This window comes from Sarcophilus harrisii, chromosome 6 (assembly GCF_902635505.1).
Source record: "Sarcophilus harrisii chromosome 6, mSarHar1.11, whole genome shotgun sequence".
Lineage (NCBI taxonomy): Eukaryota > Metazoa > Chordata > Mammalia > Dasyuromorphia > Dasyuridae > Sarcophilus > Sarcophilus harrisii.
The window spans coordinates 5405534-5428753 of NC_045431.1; the positions used below are offsets into that span (position 1 = coordinate 5405534).

General features: G+C 57.1%; 1 protein-coding gene across 1 annotated transcript; it reads right to left on the reverse strand.

The window, feature by feature from the left end:
* Positions 1–11427: 11427 nt before the first annotated feature.
* NKX3-2 (NK3 homeobox 2) lies at positions 11428–15471 on the reverse strand. The gene is made up of 2 exons (XM_031942329.1): positions 14852–15471; positions 11428–13008 (listed from the first exon to the last, which is right to left on the reverse strand). The coding sequence occupies exons 1-2, from the start codon at positions 15315–15317 to the stop codon at positions 12515–12517; spliced, it is 960 nt and encodes a 319-aa protein (XP_031798189.1). The 5' UTR covers positions 15318–15471; the 3' UTR covers positions 11428–12514.
* Positions 15472–23220: the final 7749 nt, after the last annotated feature.

Below are 23220 nucleotides of genomic sequence, written 5' to 3' on the forward strand. Positions count from 1 at the left end.
AGCGGGCCGGAAACCGAGACTAAGGCCCAAAGCTTCTAGGAATTTCGTGTCCCCGAGTCCGCCGCCCCCCGGATTCCAGTCGGGACTTTCTGACTTAAGACTCCTTCCAACTTCCCAATTCAGAATATCAACTGTTGCTTTTATGTTGGGTGTCCTAAAGCCGGGCTCAGCTCTACCATTCTCGGCTTTGGAACTAAAAGGCAATTTCTTAGCTCTATTTACTGGCTCTCCAGCCTCTGCGTTTCAGAAGAGAAAAAAAAAAAAGCCTCTTCATGTAACTCTTTAGTTCCCCTTCCCCCTATTATTATTCCCCAATTCTTGCCAGAACAGTTAAGAGGAAAAATAAAACCTACACGTCGTTTCACTAAGTAGGATTATGAAAATCAGGGCAGATCATTGAACCCTCCCGGAAGCACTGGAGAGAGAGAACCTGAAGCCCTCTCCCGGGTGAGAGCCCCGGACTCCTTAACTAGGGGACCCAGCACCAAAGGGAGATCGCAAATCCTTCCTTAAATCAGGAGAGGCAGCGCTCGGCCTCATTCAAGCAATTGTCCATATGGAGCTAAGGATTCTGGGCTGATAACTGAGCTCTCTGCCCACTGCACACCCCCCCTCCTTCCCCACAGATCTGTCATCTCCAGCTCATCCCCCATCCATAGCTTCAGCCTCAACTTTTCTCTTTGGCCTTCAATGTCTGCTCAGTCTCTCGGTCCCCTTTGCTCTTCACTCCTCTCAGTGAGCTTCTTTCCATGTCTCTATAGCATCCCCTTCCGCCTACCTTTGAACCTTAGAAAGAGGAAGTAGGAAAATGAATGTTATGGACAAAGTCTCTCTCTCTCTCTCTCTCTCTCTCTCTCTCTCTCTCTCTCTCTCTCTCTCTCTCTCTCATAATTCATTATTCCAGCCTTAGACTGAAAGGAGACAAAGAGAAAAGTGAATGAGTCTAATATACGATTTTGTGTAAGCAAATTCAAAAGAACATTCTGGATCCATCTGTGAAAGACAAAAATAAAGAGAGAGGCTGTTGGACAGTTTTTACTCTTGAATTCTTTGAGCTTGGTTCTCGGCTCCTTCAGGCTACCTGTTCTGAGCTCTCCTGCAAACCGCATCACCCTCTTAGCTCTCATCTCTTATTTTAACTCAGGTTTATAGATTGGTTTTTTAAATCCTTTAATTGCTCCAACCCAATTCGTGTTGTTTTCTCACTAACATCACAAACTCCATTTGGTGCTATTTTTTCCCGTTTTGTCAGAAAGCATAATTCCTGACCGGGCATATGGTAAAGATTGGGGGGGGAAATACTTGTTTTTAAACATTTAATGGCAAGAAAAGGTGTGAGTGTGAGAGTGTGTGTGTGTGTGTGTATAAGAGAGAGAGAGACAGAGAGACAGAAAAGAGAGAGGCAGGCAGAGATAGAGACAGAGAAAGAGGGAGGGAAGGAGGGAGGGAGAAGGAGAAACAGGTGTGGCTGATTTAATCTAATAAATTATTCCTGAAAATCTGAAAGATTCATTTAAAAAAAGAAAAGAAAAACTGATATCCCAGATACAATGGGAAAACCATTTTTAAAAGTATCCTTGAAGCAAATCTTAAAAAGATACACTCGTGCGAGCAGTGTATACACACACACACACACACACACACACAGAATATATCTCATGCACATACAGATATTTTGAAGTAAGGTTAAATTTGACTTGCTCTGCTTCCACTTGCTGGACAGGGTTCAATCCCTAAACCTATAATTCCCAATCACTACGCTACCCCACACAATTCTGTCCTTCCTCCTTTTGAGATACAAAAAAGATTCCGTTCCCTGCTCAGCTTCCTTCAGGAGATGATACCTTGTAAACTAAGAGTTGCACTTTTGCACTTACTGGAGAGGCTAGGGGGGGGGGGGCAATGTTACCTTGAAGGAGCAGTTCCAGCCTGTGACAATTGTAGAACTTGCTGAGGAGCCGTGAAGTCTACTAGCTATTAGGTCACTCCAGACTCACTACCTCAAGTGTGCTTAAAAAAAATACTCATCCTGCCAGTCAAATCCTGGCTTTTGCAAAATGATCCCATTAAATATAAAGGAGAAATCTCCCCGGCCAATCTTTTAAATAAAAATGAAGCAATCCAGTCCAACTTTCCCTTTTAACTGCCGCCTTAGTATCGCTTCCAAGTACCCCTTGAATTGTTAACCACCTACTAATTTAAATTAATGGACTCCTCCACATCTCTGTCCCAGATGTGTCTGGGGGTGGTTGGCCAGAACTGGGGCCAAGCATCACTCTGCAGTGTCTGGGCAGAATCTCCGTTCTCCTGATTTCCAGGCCCAAATGTTTAGATTTCATTTGCCTCTCCTAATAACATATTCAATCAGTTTCCCTCCCACACCTCTTCCACCTTTTCTTTTCTCTTCTCTTTCCTTCCCTTTCCCCTTCCTTTTTCTTATTTTTTATTTTCTTTCTTTCTTTCTTTCTTTCTTTCTTTCTTTCTTTCTTTCTCTTTCTTTCTTTCTTTCTTTCTTTCTTTCTTTCTTTCTTTCTTTCTTTCTTTCTTTCTTTCTTTCTTTCTTTTCTTTCTTTCTTTCTTTCTTTCTTTCTTTCTTTCTTTCTTTCTTTCTTTCTTTCTTTCTTTCTTTCTTTCTTTCTTTCTTTCTTTCTTTTCTTTCTTTCTTTCTTTCTTCTTTCTTTCGCAATTGAGGTTAAGCGACTTGCCCAGAGTCACATAAGTATTAAATGTCTGAGTCCGTATTTCAACTTAGGCCCTCCTGATTTCAGGGCGGGTGCTCTATCCACTGTGCCATCCAGCTGCCCCACCTTCCCTTTCTTTCACTTTCAAAATTGGAGCCATTTCCCTGAAGAAATTTAAAACGCGGTTGCTTTGCTATCGTCCTTCCCTTCTGGTGAGAGTACTCTAATGTCCACCCACCCCCACAAAAATATAAAACTAGAAAGTGTAAATCAGGGATAATAATACTCGGAGTAGGACTTCACAGTGACACAGAAATGTGTACTATTCCCTGTCACACAGGGCATTTCTGCAGTGTTGTTTGCTCCATATTTTATTCTATTTCATTATATTCTACTACTATGCACTATTCCCATACCGTTGCTGCGCATAGGTTTCTGTTTGCTGGCCCATATTCTAATATGCTCACACAGCCACGTAATTGTTAGCTTCTCTTCCACGAAAATGAAAGACCTGGGCACTCCAGCGCGGACTGGCCGGGCCCGGGTGCCAGGGAGGAAAACCCAGCTGTTTGAAATGGCCAGCCTGGCCCCGGGATCTCTGCTTATTCCTCAGCTTAGCGTGGCCAGCTTTTTATAAAGCATAAATGGTGGTGTGAAGAGGAGCCCGTAATTGCCAAAGGATAATAGGAAAATGCATCCACTGAAGGGAAAAATGAAACCCCGCTTTGGCTGAGGGGTTTGACACCGGCCCCGCCCGGCTCACCTAAGCAAGCCAAGTTCCCTGGGCACCCCGGCCCCGAAGCCCCGGCGGGCTCCGCTTTATTTCCGGGGCGCAGAGCCACGAGTGAGAAAGCCCTGTCAGTGCAGCATCTGTACAGATGCCAGGGGGGACTCTCCCCTTCTCTCCTTCTTTCTCTCCCCTCTTCCCTCCTCCAGTTGAACCGCTGGACTCCAGGAGCCCCGTAAAGAACCTCGCTGTCAGAGGCCTCCTGCAACCACTTCCCACCCTCCCCAACACTGTTTGATTTTCTAAAATCGGTTGGCGTTTTGCCCCCCCCCCCCTCCCAAAGGGGACGAGAAGCTCTTCTTGGGATTCTTCAGACACCCTCCCGCTGTGGGCTCCAGGACAGGCTCCTTGGCCTTTTTCCAGCCTCAGTTTCCTCATCTATCAAAGAGGAATAAGAATAGCAGCGGCCTCCCCAGATTGTTGGGAGGATCAAATGCTGGTAAATGTGAAACTTCAGGGGATTCTGTACTTGCTGCTGTTCCTATGAGGCTGAGCCGGCGCTGACATAAATGTCGGGAGGTCCCTGGTACGCGCTTCCGGGGACCTGGGAAACTTGCCGGGGAAAGGAGCGTCCATACCGGGACTTGCTCCGCGGTCAGCTGGAAGCCAGAAGCCTCCTTCCGCTTCAGGTGGGAGCGAAGAGCCGCCGCCTGCCTTTGGACCGCGCCTGTCATTTGACAGAGACAATAGACCTCTGTGGGGACTCCCAGCTGGAGACCCGGCGATCCAGCACGCGCGGACGGGGGCACACACCTCCCTGAGTGTGAGTGAGTGTGAGTGTGTCACCCACCCCCCCACACCCACACCCACACCCGCGTGCATTTATAAATTACACACACATGTAGAATACCTGGCCCTGTGAAAGAGGGGCACTGAAACGCACAAGGAGACCTATTCAAAAATGTGAACACGCTTATTAAAACGGCCGCTTTTACTGGAGCGGGTTTACGGCCCATCCGCCCCCTCCCCTCTGCAAACGTGCGCCCGCTCTCGGGCCGGGCGCGAGCTCTCGAGGATCCGGCTCCGCCGGGGCCGGCGCGGCCAAGTGCGGGGTGGTCGGCCCGGCGCTGCCCCCGCCTGGCCCCGGCTCAAGTCTCTCCCCCTGGCGGAGGGGAAGGCGCGGGGGGCTGGGAGAGCCTCTGCCCCTGGGTGGTCAGTGCCGGGGCCCAGGACGGCCCGCGCGAGCTGAAGCTCCTCTCCCCGGGAAGGCTGTAAGAAAAGGCCCATTGAGTGGCCTTCCCGAAGCCGCCCGGGAGCCGTCCCTGCCCCCACGCCATAAATATCGGAGGGAGACAGGTTGACTCGTAAAGGAGGCCTCCCCTCCCCAAACAAAAACAATCCAGCCACAACAGCGACCCCGAAACGCCGCACGGAGAGCCGGGCCTTGGCCTCCAGAGGCTCGGGGTTCCAGGAGTCGCCCGCCGGGGCCGAGTCGCTCCGCCGCGCTCGTCGGGAAAATGGGCGAGTATTTTCCCGAGGGAGGAGGGCGGGCTCCGGGGGCTCTTTCTCAGCCCTTTCCACGGGGCAGAACGCAGAGAGCTCCCGGGCCGCCGCTCGCTCCGTGGGGACCGGCCACCCACGCAGGCTGTTAGGGGGAAAGCCCCTTTGGAAACCACAAAGCGCTGCCGATGCAGCCTCTCCCACGTTCCGCGGTCCCCCCGGGAAAAAGGGGGCCTTGGACCCGAGGCCCCAGAAGGTCCCTTTCAGCTTTTGGTCCCCCCCCCCCCCAGCCTATTTCCTCGGGCCATCGGGGCCCGTTTATAAGGTCACCGAACTGAAATCCGGAGTCGTCCAGGAATCGGGGAGTCACCTTTCTGACGGGCTGGAGGCTCGTGTAGCTCAGACTGGCCTCCAGGGACCTCCCGGAGTCCCCTCGCTCCTGGAGCCAGAGGGTGGCCGTCGGGTTTTGAAGGGAAAGGGTGGAGGGCGGAGAGCCCCTCTACTCCCACGGGCGGGGGCTCAGGGCAGAGGCAGCGCGGGCGGGCGATGGGGGCTCGTCCTTAGTCCTCCCAGAGGACCAGAACATCAGGGGGTGATGGGGTGACATGCGCGGGACTGAGACTGGGACGGAGGCCCGGACCAGCCAAGCGAGCCTGCGGGAGCCAAAGCTGCGGGGTCTCGGGCCGCCCGAGCTCCCGAGCGCGCGTGGGCCCGAGCATTTCACTCAGGACTGGGAAGCTGCGGTTTCCAGCGACGGAAACTCCTCTGTGACGCCCCTTGCAGGAACTCGGGGGTCGGCGTGGGGCTCTGGAGGGTCCAAAATGATCTGGGAGTCCAAAAGTTTGGGTGCAGAAAAAATGAATGAGTGTGTGTGTGTGTGTGTGTGTGTGTGTGTGTGTGTGTGACAGACAGAGGCAGACCAGAAAGGCGAGGGAGGGACACAGGGAGAAGATAGAGACCCAGACAGGGCGACAGACTGGGGGGACAGAGGCAAAGACAGTCAAGGACAAAGACGGGACACCTACAGAGAGAAGGAAGGAGAAGAGGGGAAAAGCCTTTTTTTTTAAGCAGGGTGACAGATTGACCAGGGACCAGGGCTCGAGTCCTTGGCTTTGCCACTAAGAGCTTGCGGGCATTTCCCTCCCTCCTAAAGCAGACCTAGGATTTCTCAGGTGGAAGGACTTGGGAGGAAGCTCCTCCTGACAAAGCAGGTCAGCTCCGACCCGGAATTTCTAAGAGACTCGCCCGGGGGCACCAAGAGCTTAAGGGACCGGCCTGGCTCACGTGGCCCCGATTTCAATACGCGGCTTCTTGACTCCGAGTTAGCCACTGCTCACCGAAGGCTTTCCTAGAGTTTTGTTTTTTCTTTTCTTAAAAGAACATTAAAAGAAAGAAGGGCCAGCCCCACAGCAACCTGACACGTATTCAAGGCTTTATCCCCATTTTACAGAAGAACAAGCTTAAACGTCCTAGATCTAGAGCCCGGAGAGAGCTGAGAGATCATCTAGGGCAGCCCCTGGAGAGGTGCCTCCAGGTCCCGCAGGTTCCAAGAAGCAGAGCTGGGAGGATGAGGAGCTTGTTACTGGCCTACGGGCTCTGGGTATCTCTGTGTCTCTGTGTCTCTGTCTCCCTGTCTGTCTCGCGCACATACACACACACGCAAAGGGTCCCCCAAAGAAATCCGACGCCTTCTTCTCCATCGCGGGTTAGCCAATGAGCGGCCCCGGGATCCGGCGAGGCAGGTTCCTCTTTCCGGGACCCACACGAAGCTCGGACTAGATAATCAGCGCCGGCCCTTTTAAATCGGAAACGCCAACGAATCCGCTCCACTCTGCCTTTGGGCTTCATGGCTTGCCATTCCCGAGGCTGCTGGAGCCCCTTTCCCGCCCTCAGCCCCTTTCCGCGCTCTCCCTCAAAACAAACATATTGAAAAGGAGGGGAGGATCTCCCCCCCCCCCATTTCTGTTGGCGACTCTAAAAAAGACTAAAGGCCACGAGCTACGACTGTGCTCGGTCTTGTCTAAACTTGTTAACTCCCAAATCCGTAAACATTTATTAAGAGCCGACTGTGTGCAAGGCCCCGCTTTTAGCAGCTGAGGGGGGTTACAAAGATGAATAAGAGCTGGCTCTGCCCTCCGGGGGTCCCGGGAGGGGGGACCTTCCCTTCCCGGGGGGAAGGGAAACGGGCTGGTGCGAGATTCACGTCACGCCAAGAATCGGCTCGTCCGGGCCAAAAAGCCAACTCCTTCGTTCCACCTGCCCTTTTGGGACGCGGAACGCCCTGGTTTTCTTCCACCCACACGTGTCCCTAAAGTTGGCCTCGATTTCCATTCCCCGCTTTCCATCGCTGTCGCAGTGGCAGCAACGCTGCCGTGTGAAGAGCGTGGCTCAGGTCCTGGTCCTGCCAGCCAGGAGCTGGAACTTGGGAGATTCCATATACTCATTTGTAAAATGAATACAAGAATCCTGGCCCTCTCTGGCCCACAGAGTGGTCAGGGAACAATATAGTGGCAAGAGTGGCAAGGAGAAAATGCTATAGAAATGTGACTTATTCTTTCTCCACAAGTCAACCTCCTCTTTTCCGTCTTTCCTTCTTTTGCCCCCTCTTCGTCCCTCTCTCCCTTCTTCCCTTCCTTCCTTCCTTCCTTCCTTCCTTCCTTCCTTCCTTCCTTCCTTCTTTCCCTCACTCCCTCCCTTCCTCCTTCCCTTTGTTCCTTCCTTCCCTTTGTTCCTTCCTTCCTTCCTTCCTTCCTTCCTTCCTTCCTTCCTTCCTTCCTTCCTTCCTTCCTTCCTTCCTTCCTTCCTTCCTTCCTGTCTCTCTGGTGCAGTCTATCTCCTTGCACCACAATGTTTCGTTACGCTTCGTGCCTCATCAATACCGCTTTGGGAGTTTATCGTTTTTCCTAAAGCAGCATCCCTCCCGAACGCTCCCGAGCTCACTGCTTTGTGGCGGGCAGCATCTTTGCTCTCCCAGATTCGCATACATGGTGTTTCCCTCTCTCTGATGCACTTCTCCTGTACTAGTGGCTGATTCTACTTCGTTAGAGAGAGAGAGAGAGAGAGAGAGAGAGAGAGAGAGAGAGAGAGAGAGAGAGAGAGATGCATTTCCTCGAGTGCTGAGTGGGATCCGCGTCCACCAGCCCTTCATAAATATTTATTGGCTAAAGAAAGGGCTCATTAGGGAGAAATGTCCATCCGCAGCCATTCCCTCTCGGCCCATCTCCTCCCCTCGGCGAAAGCTTAAGGAGTCGTTTCGTTCTCAGCCCCAAGCCCGTCTGCCACGTTCCTGGCACCGGAGGGAGCATCACACTCTTCCTCTCGCTGCTTCTAGAATGGGAACCACCTTTTCCGAAAGGACGTTTGTGGCCGGTAGACCAATGGAGGCAGAAAGAAGACAAATCGATTGCTGGGTGGCTGAAATGTAGAACCCTCTGGGGCTAAGGAGAGGAGTCTCCAGAGAGCTCTTGAGACTGGCCAGGAGCCTTGAATGTCGGGGTCAGGAGATCTACTTTAGAAGGAAGGCTTCGAATTTTCCAGGGTGTGTCTGCGCCGGTCGCTTCTCTCTCCAAGTCTCGGTTTACTGCTCTTTAAGACGCGATCATAATACAGCCCTTAATTCTCCCCACACGGTTGGGGTCATAATAAGGCTCTTAATTCTCCCCACACAGTTGGGATGATAACACAGCACTTAATTCTCCCCACACGGTTGGCATGAAAGAGCTTTACCCTTCGGGCTCGGAGCCCACGCGAATTCTGAGCGCAGTGAGTTGCCGAGGGTCGCGCGCCTTGGTTCCACTCTTAGAAACCAAGCCCAAATAGCAAAAGGTCCCGCTCTCCAACCCCGGCCCCGGACGGAGTCAGCCTCGAACCCAGCTCCGGCCCAGAATTGTCGCCTGCTCACGTTTTAAAAATTGAATCGCATTAGACCCGAATTTCAGGCTCGCGGGTCGGAAACGGTGGCCCCGTCTCTCCCGCTGGGACGGAGAGTCACTTGGATGTGGAAGTTAAACAAAGAAAAGGGGGGAGTCTCCGGCAGAGGTGAGCTGCTACCTGTCCCGCGCGAGGCCGAGCGCGAGGGGGAGGAGGGGTCCGGGCCGGTCCTCCGCCCTCTGCCCGGGCCCGAAGCTTGCCCCGGCCCCAGCTGCTCTCCCGGGTCGCCGTTGCACCTACGCCCAGAGTCCCTCGGTCCCGTGCGCCCATTAGGGAAAGAGGCCGAGACCACGGGAATGGAGTGGGGATGAGGCAGCCCGCGCGTCTCAGCCGAGGCGGCTCTGGCCCCCCGCCTGGCCCGGAGGGGCTGCCACCTGAGCGACTTCCCAGAGGCCAACCTAGGAGGAATGTCCCGTCTCGTGGACGGACCAGGAGGCCCAGGGCTTTGGGGTGGCCCTTGCTTTGGAGGAAAGGAAAAAGGAAGGAAAGCGGCCGGCTTCCTCCAGTATTCCCCTTGGAGCCCAGCCCCAGGCTTACAGGCCCGGGTGGAGGGGCTCCACGGTTCAAGGTGCCATCCTGCCCCCGGCGGGCTGGAAGGAAGCGCCCGAGCCTAAGCTAGTGATAGTGATCAGTGGTTATTTTTACCCCGCGGAGAAGCTGGCGTGGTGACCTGAGCTCGCCCTCGGGGAAGGAAGAATTCAGAGAGAAAAACTGTTGTCGGCTCCTGCCAAGGGCCAGACATCGGACTCAGTTTTTCCTCCTTTTGTAAATAAAATGTATCTTGAAAAAAGCTGCGCTCATGGCAGTAGCTGCAGTTTTCGCCTGTGCCGCCTTTTAAGCAAACCCTATTATTTCCCCCAACTTTATTGGAAAATCGTTCTGGTGCTGCTGGGGAGCTGGAAATCTCCATGCGGATAACCTCCTAAGTTCCGAAAGAAACCTCCAAGCCTTTGCCCAGGCCCGACACTTCCTTTTGGTATTTACACAAGAGCCGATTCGATGTGGTTGAAGTGAAATCTCAATAATGCTGATCTTAATTCATCCGAGCAATATTTTCCCTAAGAGTCCTGTGACAGCCCGTCAGATCGAGTCCAACAAAGAAAGCGGGGGAAGGGAGCCCGAAAGGAAAAAGACGGTGGTTTTCTACGTCCTCATCTTGGTCGCCTTCCTCGTCACCACTTGGGACACTTAAGGGGGAGGAAAAAAAGTGCGGTTCCTCCAGAGGGCTGGGGGGAAAGTTTTAAGGGCCTTGCAGCCCCTCTCCGGCCCCTAATTCTCAGCATTGGTGATGGGAGGCGCATGTAAATGATTAAAAATGGTTTGTTGTCATTTAAAAACTTAAGTGCTCAAAAACGACGCTGGACCCCCTGGGATTGGCAGGTTGATCGATCCGATGCTCCCGGATCAGCCAGGAAGTCATCCCGGGAGGCCAGACCGTCCTAATCCTATTGGAGGAACTCTGAAAATCAAGGAAAAGAGGCGCACAATTCTAGGGAACTCATTGCACTGAGAAAGACTATCCTAGTGCGATTAGAAAAACATTTTTTCAAAAAGCCTGATCCCCCTACTGCAGGGCAGGAGAATAAAACTGAAACAAGAGAAAGCTTTAGGGCCCTGAGTGGGCTGGGAAACTCGAAAGAAAACGCGTGACATTTTGGAGAAGATATTGGAAATATTGGAGATATAAAGTGGGTGTGTTTTAGGGGAAGTGTAGTGAAAGCTACATGATTTGTTTGCACCTCGACACGATCGAAAGTTAATAATTATTTGTTGGCTCCAAGGAAATGAGCCCCTTTGTGTTATGAAGACCCAGAGCGGAGTAGGCCCCAAATCTGCGATATCGGAGCGGTGTTGGTCCCCGCATGGACAACTCCCTGCGGATTCTCCTGCCCACAACTGGCGGGGAAATTTCGCATCGAAGTTGTGCACACGGCTTTGTTCACGCTCATAAGTGGCTACAGGGAAAGGCTCCCCGGCACGGGGGCGGCCCCAGTCTGCACCTTCGGCCCGAAATGAAGCCACTAATAAGATCGAGGCGAAGGGCCTTTCGGGGCCCAATTCACAGTTTCGGGGGACTCCACGATGCCGGCAGGAGCAGGCGGAGGCCTCGGGGTTGCGGGCGGCTGGAGGGCGCCTGTAAATGCCTGCGAGGGCTGGCGAACAAGCCCTCGCCCTTAACCAAATTGTCCCCTGCCGGGATCCCGAGGTGCCCCCGGGCGTCCTCGTGGGATAGAGCGGGGCTGAGCCCCCGACTGGGCCTCCTAACGGGAGAGCGGCCGAAAACCGCCGAGCTCAGCCCCCCAAAGCTACCAATCCCTTTGTCAGTTTGCGGCTCTTCCTTTTCTGGAGGAAGCGAAACTAAGCACTCTCGGTGCCGCCGCGGGCGATGGTGAAAACGGGCCGGGCAGCGGGTCTGAGCTAACGGGCAGCGAGGTGGGAAGGGGGGGGGCGGGGCCGGAAGTATTTGGCTTCCAAAACAAAGGGAGCCCCGGGCCACCCCAGGTTAACTTCACGTGAGTCGCTTTCTACCGACGTGCTTTTGGCAGCGAGCCTCGGAGACAGATACACGACATGCGTCCGGAACCGTGTGTTCAACTAAGTTTATAAATTAAAAAATAAAAGCAGATAGAGCTTACAAATAGTCCCAATTCTTTAATATTCTGGTTGAGTGCATGGTGCCTTTGGGAAGCGACCAGGTGACCTGGAAGCCGACAGGCTGGAGAGCTTGTTCTCTTCTGGCTTGGGAGGGGCAGGGGAGGAACCAGGAGAGAAGAGGGGAAGGGGCTTAAGGCACTGGAGAGGCTGCAGGTCTCTATCTGTAGACAACGGTTTCAAAACACTGACTAGAAATATTCCCATTGGATACAAAAATAATAACGACAATAATCATTTTAATACAGCTGGAAAGTGCTACGAGTCGTAACTCCCTTTAAAAAAAGAAAGAAAGAAAGGCGAGAGTCTCCGGGAAAGTCTCCCCCAAGGGGGATCGACTGCCTTCGCTCGGGCCTCGCTAGGCCGCGGGGGGGGTCCCGGGGGCCGGCCGCGGACAGCGACCCAAGGGGCGTAAAACGAGGCTTACTTACATTCGGCCCAGAACGGGGCCCGCTGCGGGGGTCACAGACTCGGGCGCCGGAGGAGGCGGGGGTCGGGGACGGGCACGGAGGCGCCAAACCCAGATCCCAACGACCGAGGCGGCGGCGATCCTCCCGACGCGGCCTCCGCGCCGCCCCGGGCGCCACTCCTCTGGGTTTGGGATCGCATCGACCCCCTTCCCCCGACTCCGTCTCAATCCAATTAAAAAAATAGATAGATATGTATGTACAAATATCTCGCTAGCATGGATACCATGAACTCGTTTGGCCGAACGGACGGCACCCTCGGCTTGCTGTGGAATGTCCGGGAAGTCGGGCAGCGGGGCGAGTAACGGTTCCCCGGCCGCCCCCGCGCCTTTAAGCCGCCCGCCCCCCAAGTCCCCTTCCTCCCCCCGTCCTTAACGAAAAGCCACCTCAGATCCAAGAGCCGGCGTAGCCCAAGTCAAGAAATCGTAATAAATAGTGTCCTGGAGCTCTCGCCGTCGGACGGCCCTGGGGAGGCGGCGGCGCAGCGGCTCGCCGTGCCCGTCCTTCACGGGGTGCCCGTCCTTCACGGGGCGCCCGCCTTCACGGGGCGCCCGCCTTCACTGGGTGCCCGCCGCGGCCGCGCAGGTGGAGAGAGCCCAGCCCGGGAGGCAGTAGTAGGGGTAGTAGTAGGAGGGCTGCAGGGAGAGCAGGGAGGGCGGCCGCAGCACCTCGCCCGGGTGGTACTGTCTCTGATCGTCCCTCACCAGCACTTTGACCGCCACCTTCTTGGCGGCCGGAGCCGAAGCCAGCAGGTCCGCGGCCATCTGGCGGCGCTTGGTCTTGTAGCGCCGGTTCTGGAACCAGATCTTCACCTGGGTCTCGGTGAGCTTCAGCGAGGCGGCCAGGTCGGCCCGCTCGGGGCCCGACAGGTAGCGCTGGTGGTTGAAGCGGCGCTCCAGCTCGAAGACCTGGGCGTGCGAGAACGCCGCCCGCGAGCGCTTCTTGCGGGGCTTGGGCGCCGACGGCTCCTCCTCGCCCGGGCCTCCGGCGCACAGCAGCGGCTCGCACTTGCCTCCGCCGCCCGCGTCCTCCTCCGTCCGGGGGCTGCGATCTGCTGAGGCCGGGGGTGGGGGTGGGGTGGAACAAAGCGAGAAACAAAGTCAGGCTCGGGCAGCCTGGAGGGCGGAGGCCCTGCCTGCAGCCTGCCCACCCCGGGGAGAGCTGGAGGGGCTGGGAGGGGGGGGGGGAGAGCTGGAGGGGCTGGGCAGCGGGGAGAGAGCTGGAGGCGCTGGGGAGCTTTCCTGCAGACCCAGGGGCCGTCCCAGCCCCGTGGCTGAAGCTGTCCAAGAACCTCCCTCCCTCCCTCCCTCCCTCGCCGTGGGGAGCCGGGCCCCCACGGGCGCCGGGGCTCTCTGTCTTCCTGCGGGGAACCTCCGTGGCTCCCTCCTTCTCTGTCGCCTGTCGCCCTGCCTCTGGCTGTCAGTTCGATCCCTCCGCCCCCCTCCCCCAGCTCTACCATCTTTTCCTTCTGTCCGGTCTGTCTCTTTGGCCCCCACTCCCGCGCGCGCGCAGATTCCTGCACAATCCACAGCCATACCCACACGTCCATACACGTACACAGGAGCCGCGTACGCACACGCGGGACAGCACACAAATGCACCCCCACTCACGCACACGCGCGCTCACCCACATGCACCCAAGCACAGTCACACCCCCCCCCCCCCAGCACCACGCAGGTCTCCCCGTTTCTCACTAGCACTAGTGGGATGCTGTCACAGTGGCGAAGGAAGGGAGTGGGGGGGTGAGAGAGAGTGGACTTGGAAGTCTACAGAGCTACCTCCCCCCCCCCCCGCCCCCCTCGGGTGACAGGGCGTGCTAGGGGCAGACGAGCTTGGCTTGTGGTTTCTCTCTCCCCTTTTGCGGCTCCCGCACCCGGGGTGGAAGTCGGAGGCTGGGACAGGAGGGAGCCAGGACCTTTCCTATTTTCCTTGGACGCGCTTTCCTTTTCTTTTTCTTTCGGGAGTTGAGGGGGGGGGGTTGTCCCTCGTCTCCTAACTCCAGCTCCCGTGCCCCGACTCCCAACCCTCGGAGAAACAGAGTCCCCGTGAAGCCGGCCTTCCGCAGCTAGTCCGAAACTGCCTGGCGCTCCCCGGCGCCCCGAGGCCTAGAGCTGCGGGCGAGCGGGGCAGGGGCGCCCGTCCGGGGCGCTGGGGCTCTGCTCGGCCGAGAGCCGGCGCCCCGGGTCGGGAGCTCTCCGAGAGGAGTCTCGGCCCCGAGGGCAGCCGCCGAAATGCGGCCCCGCAGGCTCCCGGAAAGGCTTCCCTGCGGGTCCCGGCTGCCCTCGGCCCCGGGCCTCCTCCCCCCGCTCTGCCCTCGGCTCGGCTCAGCTCGGCAGCAAGCTTTGGAGCCGCCGGCTCCGCGGGGGCCCCGGATCCGAGTTCTCCGTCCCCAGCTGTCCTGCCTCGCCCTGGCAAGGCTTTCGTGGCGAGCTCTCCTTCCTGGCTTTAATCTTTTGCCGTTCCCCGAACTTCTGGTTCCCTTCAGGTCTCCCCTTAAAGAGGAACCGGGGGGCTTTGGAGGCCGAGCATCCCGGGCTCCGTGGCAAGGCTGGGATGCTGGGCCCGCGTGGGAAGGGAGGTGGGGGAAGTGGGGTCCCTCGTTCAGCGGGGCGCACGTGCCCGCAGCCGGGAGCGGGGAGCTCCGAACAGGCTTCTCTCGAGGGGGTCCCCTTCCCCTAGGGAAAGTGGGTCGGGGTCCCGGCCCCGGGCTGCCCGGCAGGAGCTCGCTTACTCCTCGGGCTTATCCCAGCTGGCCCCGCGGGCCGAGCCCACGCGTGATGTTGCATTCCCGGACTCGGGTCCCAGGCTGCAGGGGCCCCCTCTCCTCCTCCCTCCGCTCCCGTCGCCCAAACCCAGCCCCCCTCCCCTCCCGTTCTCCCAGCCACTCGAGCCGACCTGAGACGCTGGCCGACATCTCGCTGTCACTGAGGCCGGGGGGCTCGTCCTCCAGCTCCTTGGCCTGGGCCTCGGGGCCCGGCGGCGTCTCGTGGGGGCGGCCCGCGCCGCCGGCCAGCCCGGCCAGTCCCGCAGCCTCCGCCGGCCCGCGCCGCTCGCCGTCGTTCTCGTCGCTCAGAGCCGAGTCCGAGTCCCAGCCCCTGGGGCTCCCCGCCGCCCGGCCCCCGGCCCCCGCCGCGGCCGCCGCCGCCGCCGCTCTGGGCCCCGCGGGGGAGGGCAGCAGCAGCGTCTCCCCCGCGCCCCCCACGGCCCCGGAGTCCGGGTCTCCAAAAAGCCGCCAGCAACAGGCCGGAGCGGCGGGCGCGGCGCCCCGGGCCGAGCCGCGCGGGCCCGCCCGCTCCTCCTTCTTGTTAAGGATCGCCTGGATGGAGAAAGGCGTCAAGGTGCTAGCGCCGCGGACAGCCATCGGCCCCCCGAGGGCCAGCGGGCCGGGCCCGGGCAGGAGCAGCCACGGCGATGGGGCCCGCGCGGGGAGCAGGAGCGAGCGAGCCCGCGAGGCGCCGGGGAGAGAGCACCGATGCGCCTGGAGGGCCCCCAGCCCACTGCTCGGCGCGGCTCCCTCCCTGTCACCGAAACCTCCGCCCCACCCCCAGCCCCCCTCTCCGCGGCCCTCCCCGGCCTCCAGCCTCCCGGGCCCGCCCCGGCCGCCGGCCCCCACCCCGCCCTCCGCGGCGGTGCCAGGGGCTCCGCGGCGGTGCCAGGGGCTCAGCTGGAGGATCTCATGGCGCGGCCGCCGCGGCCCCCGCTCGCTCCGGAGTGGAGGGGCTCGGGAGGGGGGGGGCGCGGGGGCGGGGGCGGGGAGAGGAGGCGTTCTGCGCGGGGAGCTCCGGCGTGCGTCCTCTGGGAGCCGCGGCCGCCGGGGACCCTTCCCCGCCTCCCGCCTCCCGCCGTGTCCCGGCCCGCCGGCTCTCCGGGGCCTCCTCGTCCGGCCGCGGCTACGGGAGCCGGCCGGGGTGGGCAGCTGGATTCGGGCCCCGCAGGACGCTCTCCCCGCCCCCCGCCCGCTTCTATCTGTGGCTTTTCTCTTTCCTTCTCCTTTTTCTCCCAGCTCTGGTGTCATTGCTCACCTATGAGTGACAGCTGCGGCCCACGCCTTCCCCCTGGGCGGGGCCGGACTCAGGCCCGCGGCCGATTGGCCGCCTCCGGCTGGGCAGTGTTGACTTTACCCGACAGAGCGGTGCGAGCCGCCGAGGGGAGACTCGGTTCGGCCTTAACCCCTTGCGCTCCGGCTGCTGCTCGGGCGGGCGGGCCGGGCCGGCGGGGCGTCCGCTCGCACACGCGGGGCAGCCGAAACGCGACCTGCCCTTGCCGTGACCGCGCTCTCTCAGCGCCCGCAAACGCCCAGCGGCCAGAAGGCGCTCCGAGGTGAACGCGGACGCCCGCCGACAGCCAGGGGCTCTTTCCCCAAAGATTCGATAAATCCCCGGAGAGGACCCGCCCCCTCTCCCCTGCTTCCTGTGACTCAGGGCGAGGCGGGCCCGTCCCCGTCCCTGCAGCCTCTGGGGAAGCCGTCCCATGAGCGGAGCGCTCCCCGGCCAAACGTTCTCTCCCCAGAGACCAGGCGCCCGCAAAAGGCCGGCGCGCCTTCCGGAGTCGGAGACTCCCGGGCCGCGAAGGCTGCGTGCCGCTGGGAGTTCGCGTAATCTGGAGCCGGAAGCGACGCTTCCGATTTTTCCTTAGAAGTACAATTCGACCCAAGTTGAGCACGTTCAGGCTTCATGATTTACATTAAAAAGCGTCAGAGACGGGCAGCGGTTTGCCGTCCTTCTGGCGCAGGGGGGCCGCTGAACATTGTTTTTAAAAAGCAGACTTTAGATGCGCCGGAGAAACCAATTCTCTTGCAAACCGTTGCGTTTACACATCGGCCGTGAACGTCGCACAATCCTGGGCAAGCCACACTGTGGTCCCCGGAGAACTAACGTGACGTGACGCTGAGTTCAAAGTGGGACAGTGCGCATCCTCCCGAGCGCGGGTTACTGAGGTCCGCCACTGACGCCCGTTTCCTTCCCCCCAGTTTTGTTAGAAAGAGAAAGGGGCTGTCGGGGGCGGTCCTCGAGGGAACCCCACTATTATTCACACGTCCCGCCCTGGAAAAGGCCGTTTGGGGCCTCGTTTCTGTTTCTAACGCGTTTCCCTGCGCCTTGGTTGTGGCTGTTTTTATGACTAACTTTAGGAAAACTTCAAGGGAGGAATCATTCCTTCGGCTTCCACGGAGCGCAAACGGACGCAATTTTGCCGGGGCCTGGGAGCGGGAAATTATTCGGGGCTGAAGGGAGGAGGGGGGATCCGGTCCTCCCCCTGGTTCTCGGGCGCCGGCCCTCTGCAGCACCAGGGGATGGTGGCTGAGAACCCAGTTTTAGGCTCCTGCCATCGACAGGTGACTTTGGGCAGGTCGCAGCCGTGGCCGGTGCCGAGGAGGCTGCTTTAGGGGACGAGGCTTTGACGGGAAGGGAGCATCCCGGGAGCGCCGAAACCGCCCCGGAGATGGGAACTGAGCAGCCTCGGGTTCTGGGCGTGAGGTCGTGCCGGGAGCCCCAGCAAGCCGCTGACCCGAGCCACCGAACCAGCCGAGGACTCCCCGGCAGCGGCGGGGGCTTTCTGGGGGATTCGAGGCTGTGTTCGTGTGGTTGCCCCCTCTCTGTGCCTGGCAGGACCCTTAAGGAACACAACGGGGGCTGTCTTGGCTCTAAGCGCTTGGTGTAAACCCACCGGTCCCTTTTCCGCGTTAAAAAGCGGGCTGGAGCTCGACCGGGCCGCCCTCGAGCGTAGTTTTTGCCGTTTCTCAGTCTGCGGCGGCGGCAGCGTGGCGGGCTGGGGGCGAGTGCAGAGGTGCCCGAGGCCACGTGAGTGCGTGGTGCGGGTTTCCTCGGCGTGGGTAAAGATTCCCTGGGAGGGGGTGGGGGGAGGAACGGGGCTTATTTGCGGACGCCGGGGGACCGGGGACAGCCGGACGGAGGCGTGTGTGCAGGGCACGCTCGCGCAGGACGGGTCCGCCAGGAGCGAGCTAGAGAATAAAAGCCCGGCCTTGGGGGGCCGGGGGGGGGAGAGCGTTTTACGTTCCTGACCTCCTGCTTCGCGAGCCCCCAGGCCCAGCTGGCGGGGATACCTGCGCCTACTTCCCAACGGCTGTGATTCTTCCCGCCCGCTTTCTCGGGGCTGCCCAGGGGAAGTGGGGCCAGGCCCCGGCCCGAAGCCGCCGCGCGCTGGGGGCGCACGTGCCGCCTCGGGGGAGCGCCGAGCGGGAGGGGGCAGGCGGGGGGATGGCCGTGGGCACTGAGCACAAAGGGGGCCGGCCTTGAGGAGGCTCGGGGAGAAGGCTGCGGAGCTGGCCGCTGGGGCACCGAGCCTACGCTTGCCTGCCCGCCCGGCCTCTCCCGGCCCCGGCGCTGCAGCCCGAGCCGCCTGGGTGGTCTGCTTTGCGCTTTAGGCTTTTCTGAAGCTTGAAAAAGCCGCCTCGGTAGGCGGTTGGCAGCGAGCGGTGGGCGGTGGGCAGCGAGCGATGGGCAGCGGGCGGTGGGCAGCGAGCGGTGGGCAGCGCCGCCGCCTCTTTCCTCCTCTCCGCTGTCCCTTCTTCTCCATCTCTATCCTTTCCCCCTCCCCCCCTTTTCTCGCCTCTTCTCTTGCCCCCCCCCCCCCTCCACCTTCTAGCTGCTTCAGGCTCCTGCCTCCCCGCTTTTCTCGGGCATCTCCTCTCACCCTGGCTCTTTCCTCTGTTCTGTGCTCATTCATTCTCCTCTTTTTCCCTACAGCCCCCCCCACCACCCCCCCCTTCTGTAATTCTCCCCCTCGTCCGCCCTCCCCGCCTCCCTTCCCTCTCTGCCCGGCCTCGGCCCGCGGCGGGCGCTGGAGCTTCTCGGATTTGTCGGTCCTGCGACCTAGAAGCTGAATCACTGGCTCCGGGCACAAGTGCCCCCAGGGCCGCTCCTAGAAGCCGCCGCAGGAGAGGGTAAGGGCAGCTCCCGGGGCCTCCCCGTGACATCTGCCTCCTGCAGCTACCGGACAGCCAGCGGGCACCTCCTCCCCTCTGTCGGCCGCCAGATCCTTCCCCGCCGCGGGGTCCACTGAGCGAAACCCCCTTTCCCCTCCCGGGGGAGCCCGGGTGAAATCGCGCCTGCAGTGGCGAAGGGAATCGCCTAGGGCCTCGGGGAAGGACGCCGGGAGGGGCCGGCAGGCGCAGGAAATCCGGGAGAAAGCATAATGCCGGGCGCTCAATCCGCTGGGCCCCGGCCCCCGAGGCGCCAGTGTGGCCGCCTGCCCCAGGGCTCCCTCCGCCTGCTTCGCCCCAGGGAGGGTCACTTCGTCCCACGGGGAGAGCCGGGAGCCCCAGGCTGGGGGCGGGCCGCCGTGCTCGAGGACACCCCCGATCCGCGGCAGCCAGGGTGCCCACGTCCGAAAACGGCGGGGGCGTCGGACGGAGGGGGTGAGCGCGCGCGGTAGCAGACAGACCTCGGGACACGGGCACGGGGAGGCAGAGGGACTCACGCCCGGGCACAGAAACCTGAGACAGCTACGGAGACAGGGAGAGCCTCGAGAGGGAAAGCCCGAAGCGGAGGGAGAGAAACTCCGAGAACCGAAACGGAAGAGCGGCGAGGGCAAACACGCCGGGAGGCGCGCAGCCAGGACCCCCGGGTGCGGGGGGCGCCGATCCCAAGCTCTTAGGGAAACGCAGAAGGGAACTCCATAGAGGCGCGCCCTGGGAGGGCACCCGGGGCCTGCGGGACCCACAGTCCCCTAGCCAGTCACCCGCATCTCCTCCCCGAGTGTTCGCTCCCCACGCCAGACACTGCTTGACTCCGGGAACATTTCAAATAGACTCTCCATCGTGGTTCTTTCCTTCGTTTTTCTCTCGCTTTCTTCCTTTTATTTTTCCCTCCTTCCTTCCCTTCCTTTTTTCTTCCTTTCTTTTCATTTCTTTCTTTCTCTTTTATTTCCCCCTCCCTCCCTCCCTTTCCTTTCCTTTCTTTCTCCTTCCTTTCTCTCTAAACCGTCCTAGCAACAAATAACCATTTCCAGTTTTGCAAATCTCACAGGCGCAGAGAGTTGGGCAAGGCGTTCTAAGGCGCTTTGGGCCTTCCGTTCACTCTCAGCAGTGGCGTGTAAAGGAGTGAGTGCTCAGAGCTAAGGTTCCTTTAAAGGAATTCTTAATCGAGGCTGGGAGCCGGGCATTAGGGAAGGTGACGCGCGCCACCTAGAGAGCATCCCCTCTCACTGCCGAGTCTTTTCCTCTGTCCGTTCTTAGAACCCTCCTGGAACGTCAGAAGGAGCAGGGGCCCAGAGGGATCGAGATCCCATTTGCAGACAAGGAAACTGGAAAAAAACATTTCTGGAAGGCACGCTGGAAAATGTGCCGCTCCCACAACCGATCGTCTTGCCTAGGCAGATTGTCCCGTCCAGCCAGGCCTTGGATGCCTTTGTAGAGGAGCTGGTGGACTGTGTCTCGTGTACAAGTTCCCCGCGCCGACTTCGCCTCCTCCAATTCGTCCTTCATCCTGCCAGGGAAGTGACTCTGGCTCTGTCCTTCTCTCACTCAAAACCGTCGGGCTTCCTCACGGCTACTTGAAGAAAGTAGAGCCTCCTGCTTCTGGCATTCAAGGAAAGGCTGCCAGTCTGGTCTGAAAGGGCTTCACGTCTCTCTCACCCTGCTCCTGTTGCTTCTAGTTTTCAGTTCCTTTCTCATTTTGGCCGAAATCGGTGTTGGGAACAAACCTCCTTAATCGATGTCTAGTTAAGTTTCTTTATTTCATAGTGAACTCAGGTGTCAGAATCTGATTCCTCCTAGAAGTCTCTCCAATCTCTCAGGCTGAAAATGTCCTCTCTGGCCTGCGATTTCTCATGGCCCAAACCTGCTCTACTTATAAGAATGATTTTAGTGGATCTTCTTTTCCTTTATTTGATTATAATATGCTCCAATACCTCTCAGCCGGACTACTGCAGGAACTCCTCCACTAATTTCTCTGCCTCTGGTTTGGGCTCTTTCCAATCCCTCTTCCTTGCTCTTGGCAAACTATGTTCTCTAATGTTCTCTCTAGATGTTCTCTAATAGGGATCCAGCCCTATTTTTCCTTGCTCAAAAAATCTCACTAGCTCCAATTCCAATTTGTAATGCTCCTTCCCTTCTCTGCTCCTCCCCCCTCTCCCCCTTACCTCTAACACACTGACTCTAGGATAAAATACTATTGGCATTAAAAAAATTAGCTACTTTTATTCCTAACAAGTGTGATTTACATTAAGCCAAACTGTGAGTAGAGGCTAGGAACAATGCTACCTTAAGTGTGCTAGGGCCCCCACAGCCAGGGGGGAAAGAATTCAGTTTGACATTTAAAGTCCTTTACAATCCATTTCCCATATAGTTCCCCGATTTATTTCATATGACCATCCTTTATACACTCTCCATTTCAGTCAAACTGCCCTACTTGCTCTTCTGGGAAAGATAGTTTAATCTGCAGGAGACCAAGCTAAGATGATAGAGAGAAGTCAGAAAGCTGCCTGACTTTTCCTGTTTCCCTTGAAAACAACTTTAAATCAAGCCTCTGAACAGATTCTGGAGTGGCAGAAATTACAGAGATGGAACAAAACCATTTTTCAGCTTAAGACAGCTTGGAAGGACTTTAGGAATGATCCGATTCACTTGGTGAAACGAGAGTGCAATGCAGCCCACGCGTTGTCCGGGAAAGGCAGCCAGACGGCCTTAGCCATGGCACCGATCGGCAACGGAGACCCCTCAGTAATGGCTCAACAGGATAGCAGCACAACACAAACAAAAACTCCTGGGAAGCCTGGAGACAATACATAAGTCAGGCTTCCCCAGTGCTGTGAGCAGGTCATCAAGCATCAGAAGCCCCAAAGCTCAAAGTCAGTGACCTCACCCATGGCCCGGAGCACATGAAGCTTGGGAACTTGCCTCCTGTGCTACAGCAGAGTCAACTTTAAAAGTTATGAAATGGGGGGAGGAGGGGAAGAAAATGAGCAAGGAACTAAAAAGAACCTTGACCACAGAAAGTTATTATGGTGACGGGGAGATCAAAACACCAGTTCAGAAGAAGACAAAATACCTACATGTAAAACCTTAAAGGGGGATATGAATTGGTCTCAAGCCCAAAATGCCTTCTTGGAAGATCTCAAAATAGTTGTTAGAAGTCAGATAAGAGAGGTAGAAGAAAAACCAGGAAAAGAAATGAGAGGTATGAAAAGGAGAGTTAATAGCTTGGAAAAGGAAGGATGAAAATTCACTGAAAAGAAAAATGCAGTTGGCTAAATGCAAAAAAACCAAAAACAAAAAAACCATTGAAGAAAACATCAACTTTAAAAAGTAGAATTATCCAAATGGAAAAGGAAGTATAAAAGCTTAACTAAAGAAAATCATTCCTTTAAAATTAAAACTGGGCAAAGGGAAGCATAATGTCTTTGAGACACCAAGAATCAATAAAATAAATAAATAAAAAGAATGGGGAAAAAAATAGCAGAAAGTATAAAATACCTCACTGGAAAAACAACCACCCTAGCAAATAGATCCAGGAGAGATAATTTAAGAATTATGGACTACCTGACAGCCATGATCAAAAAAAGATCCTGGACAGCATCTTTCAAGAAACCATCAAAGAAAACTGCCCTGATACCCTAGAATCAGAGGGCAAAATAGTCACTGAAAGACTCCATCATCCCTCCTGAAAGAGATCCCACAATGAAAACACCAAGAAATATTATAGCTAAATTCCAGAACTATAAGGTCAAGGAAAAAAAAAATACTGCAAGCAGTCACAAACAAACAAACAAACAAACAAAAATCCAAATACTGAGGAGCCACAGTCAGGATTATCCAGGATTTAACAGTTTCTACATTAAAGGACCAGAGGGCCTGGAATGTGCTATTTCAGAAGGCAAAGGGACTTGGATTACAACCGAGAATCAACTACCCAGCAAAACTGAGTGTAATCTTTTAGGGAAAAAGATGCATATTCAAGAAAATAGGGCACTTTCAAACTTTCCTGATGAAAAGGCCAGAGCTGAACAGAAAATTGAATTTTTAAATATAAGACTCAAGAGAAGCATAGAAAGAGGTAAACAGGAAAAAAAAAAGTTGCCCAAGATTAAACTATTTACCTCCCTACATGAGAAGACGATACTTGTAACTATTGAGAATGCTATCTTTATTAGGGCAGTATAGATAAATACAGGGTATGCGTGTAAGTTGACTCTGATGAGATATATATATAATGAAGAGGTAGAAAAGGGATTGTACTGGGAGAAAGGGAAAAGGGGAGCAAAATGGGATAAATTACACTTCGTGAAGAGGCACAAAAGACCTATTA

Bases quoted from the DNA above. Each gene is read 5' to 3' on its own strand.
- NKX3-2 (XM_031942329.1), bottom strand. From the start codon at position 15,317: ATGGCTGTCCGCGGCGCTAGCACCTTGACGCCTTTCTCCATCCAGGCG. The intron at 13,009-14,851 runs GTCGGCTCGAGT...CGGCCTCAGCAG, and splicing joins GATGTCGGCCAGCGTCTCAG to ATCGCAGCCCCCGGACGGAG.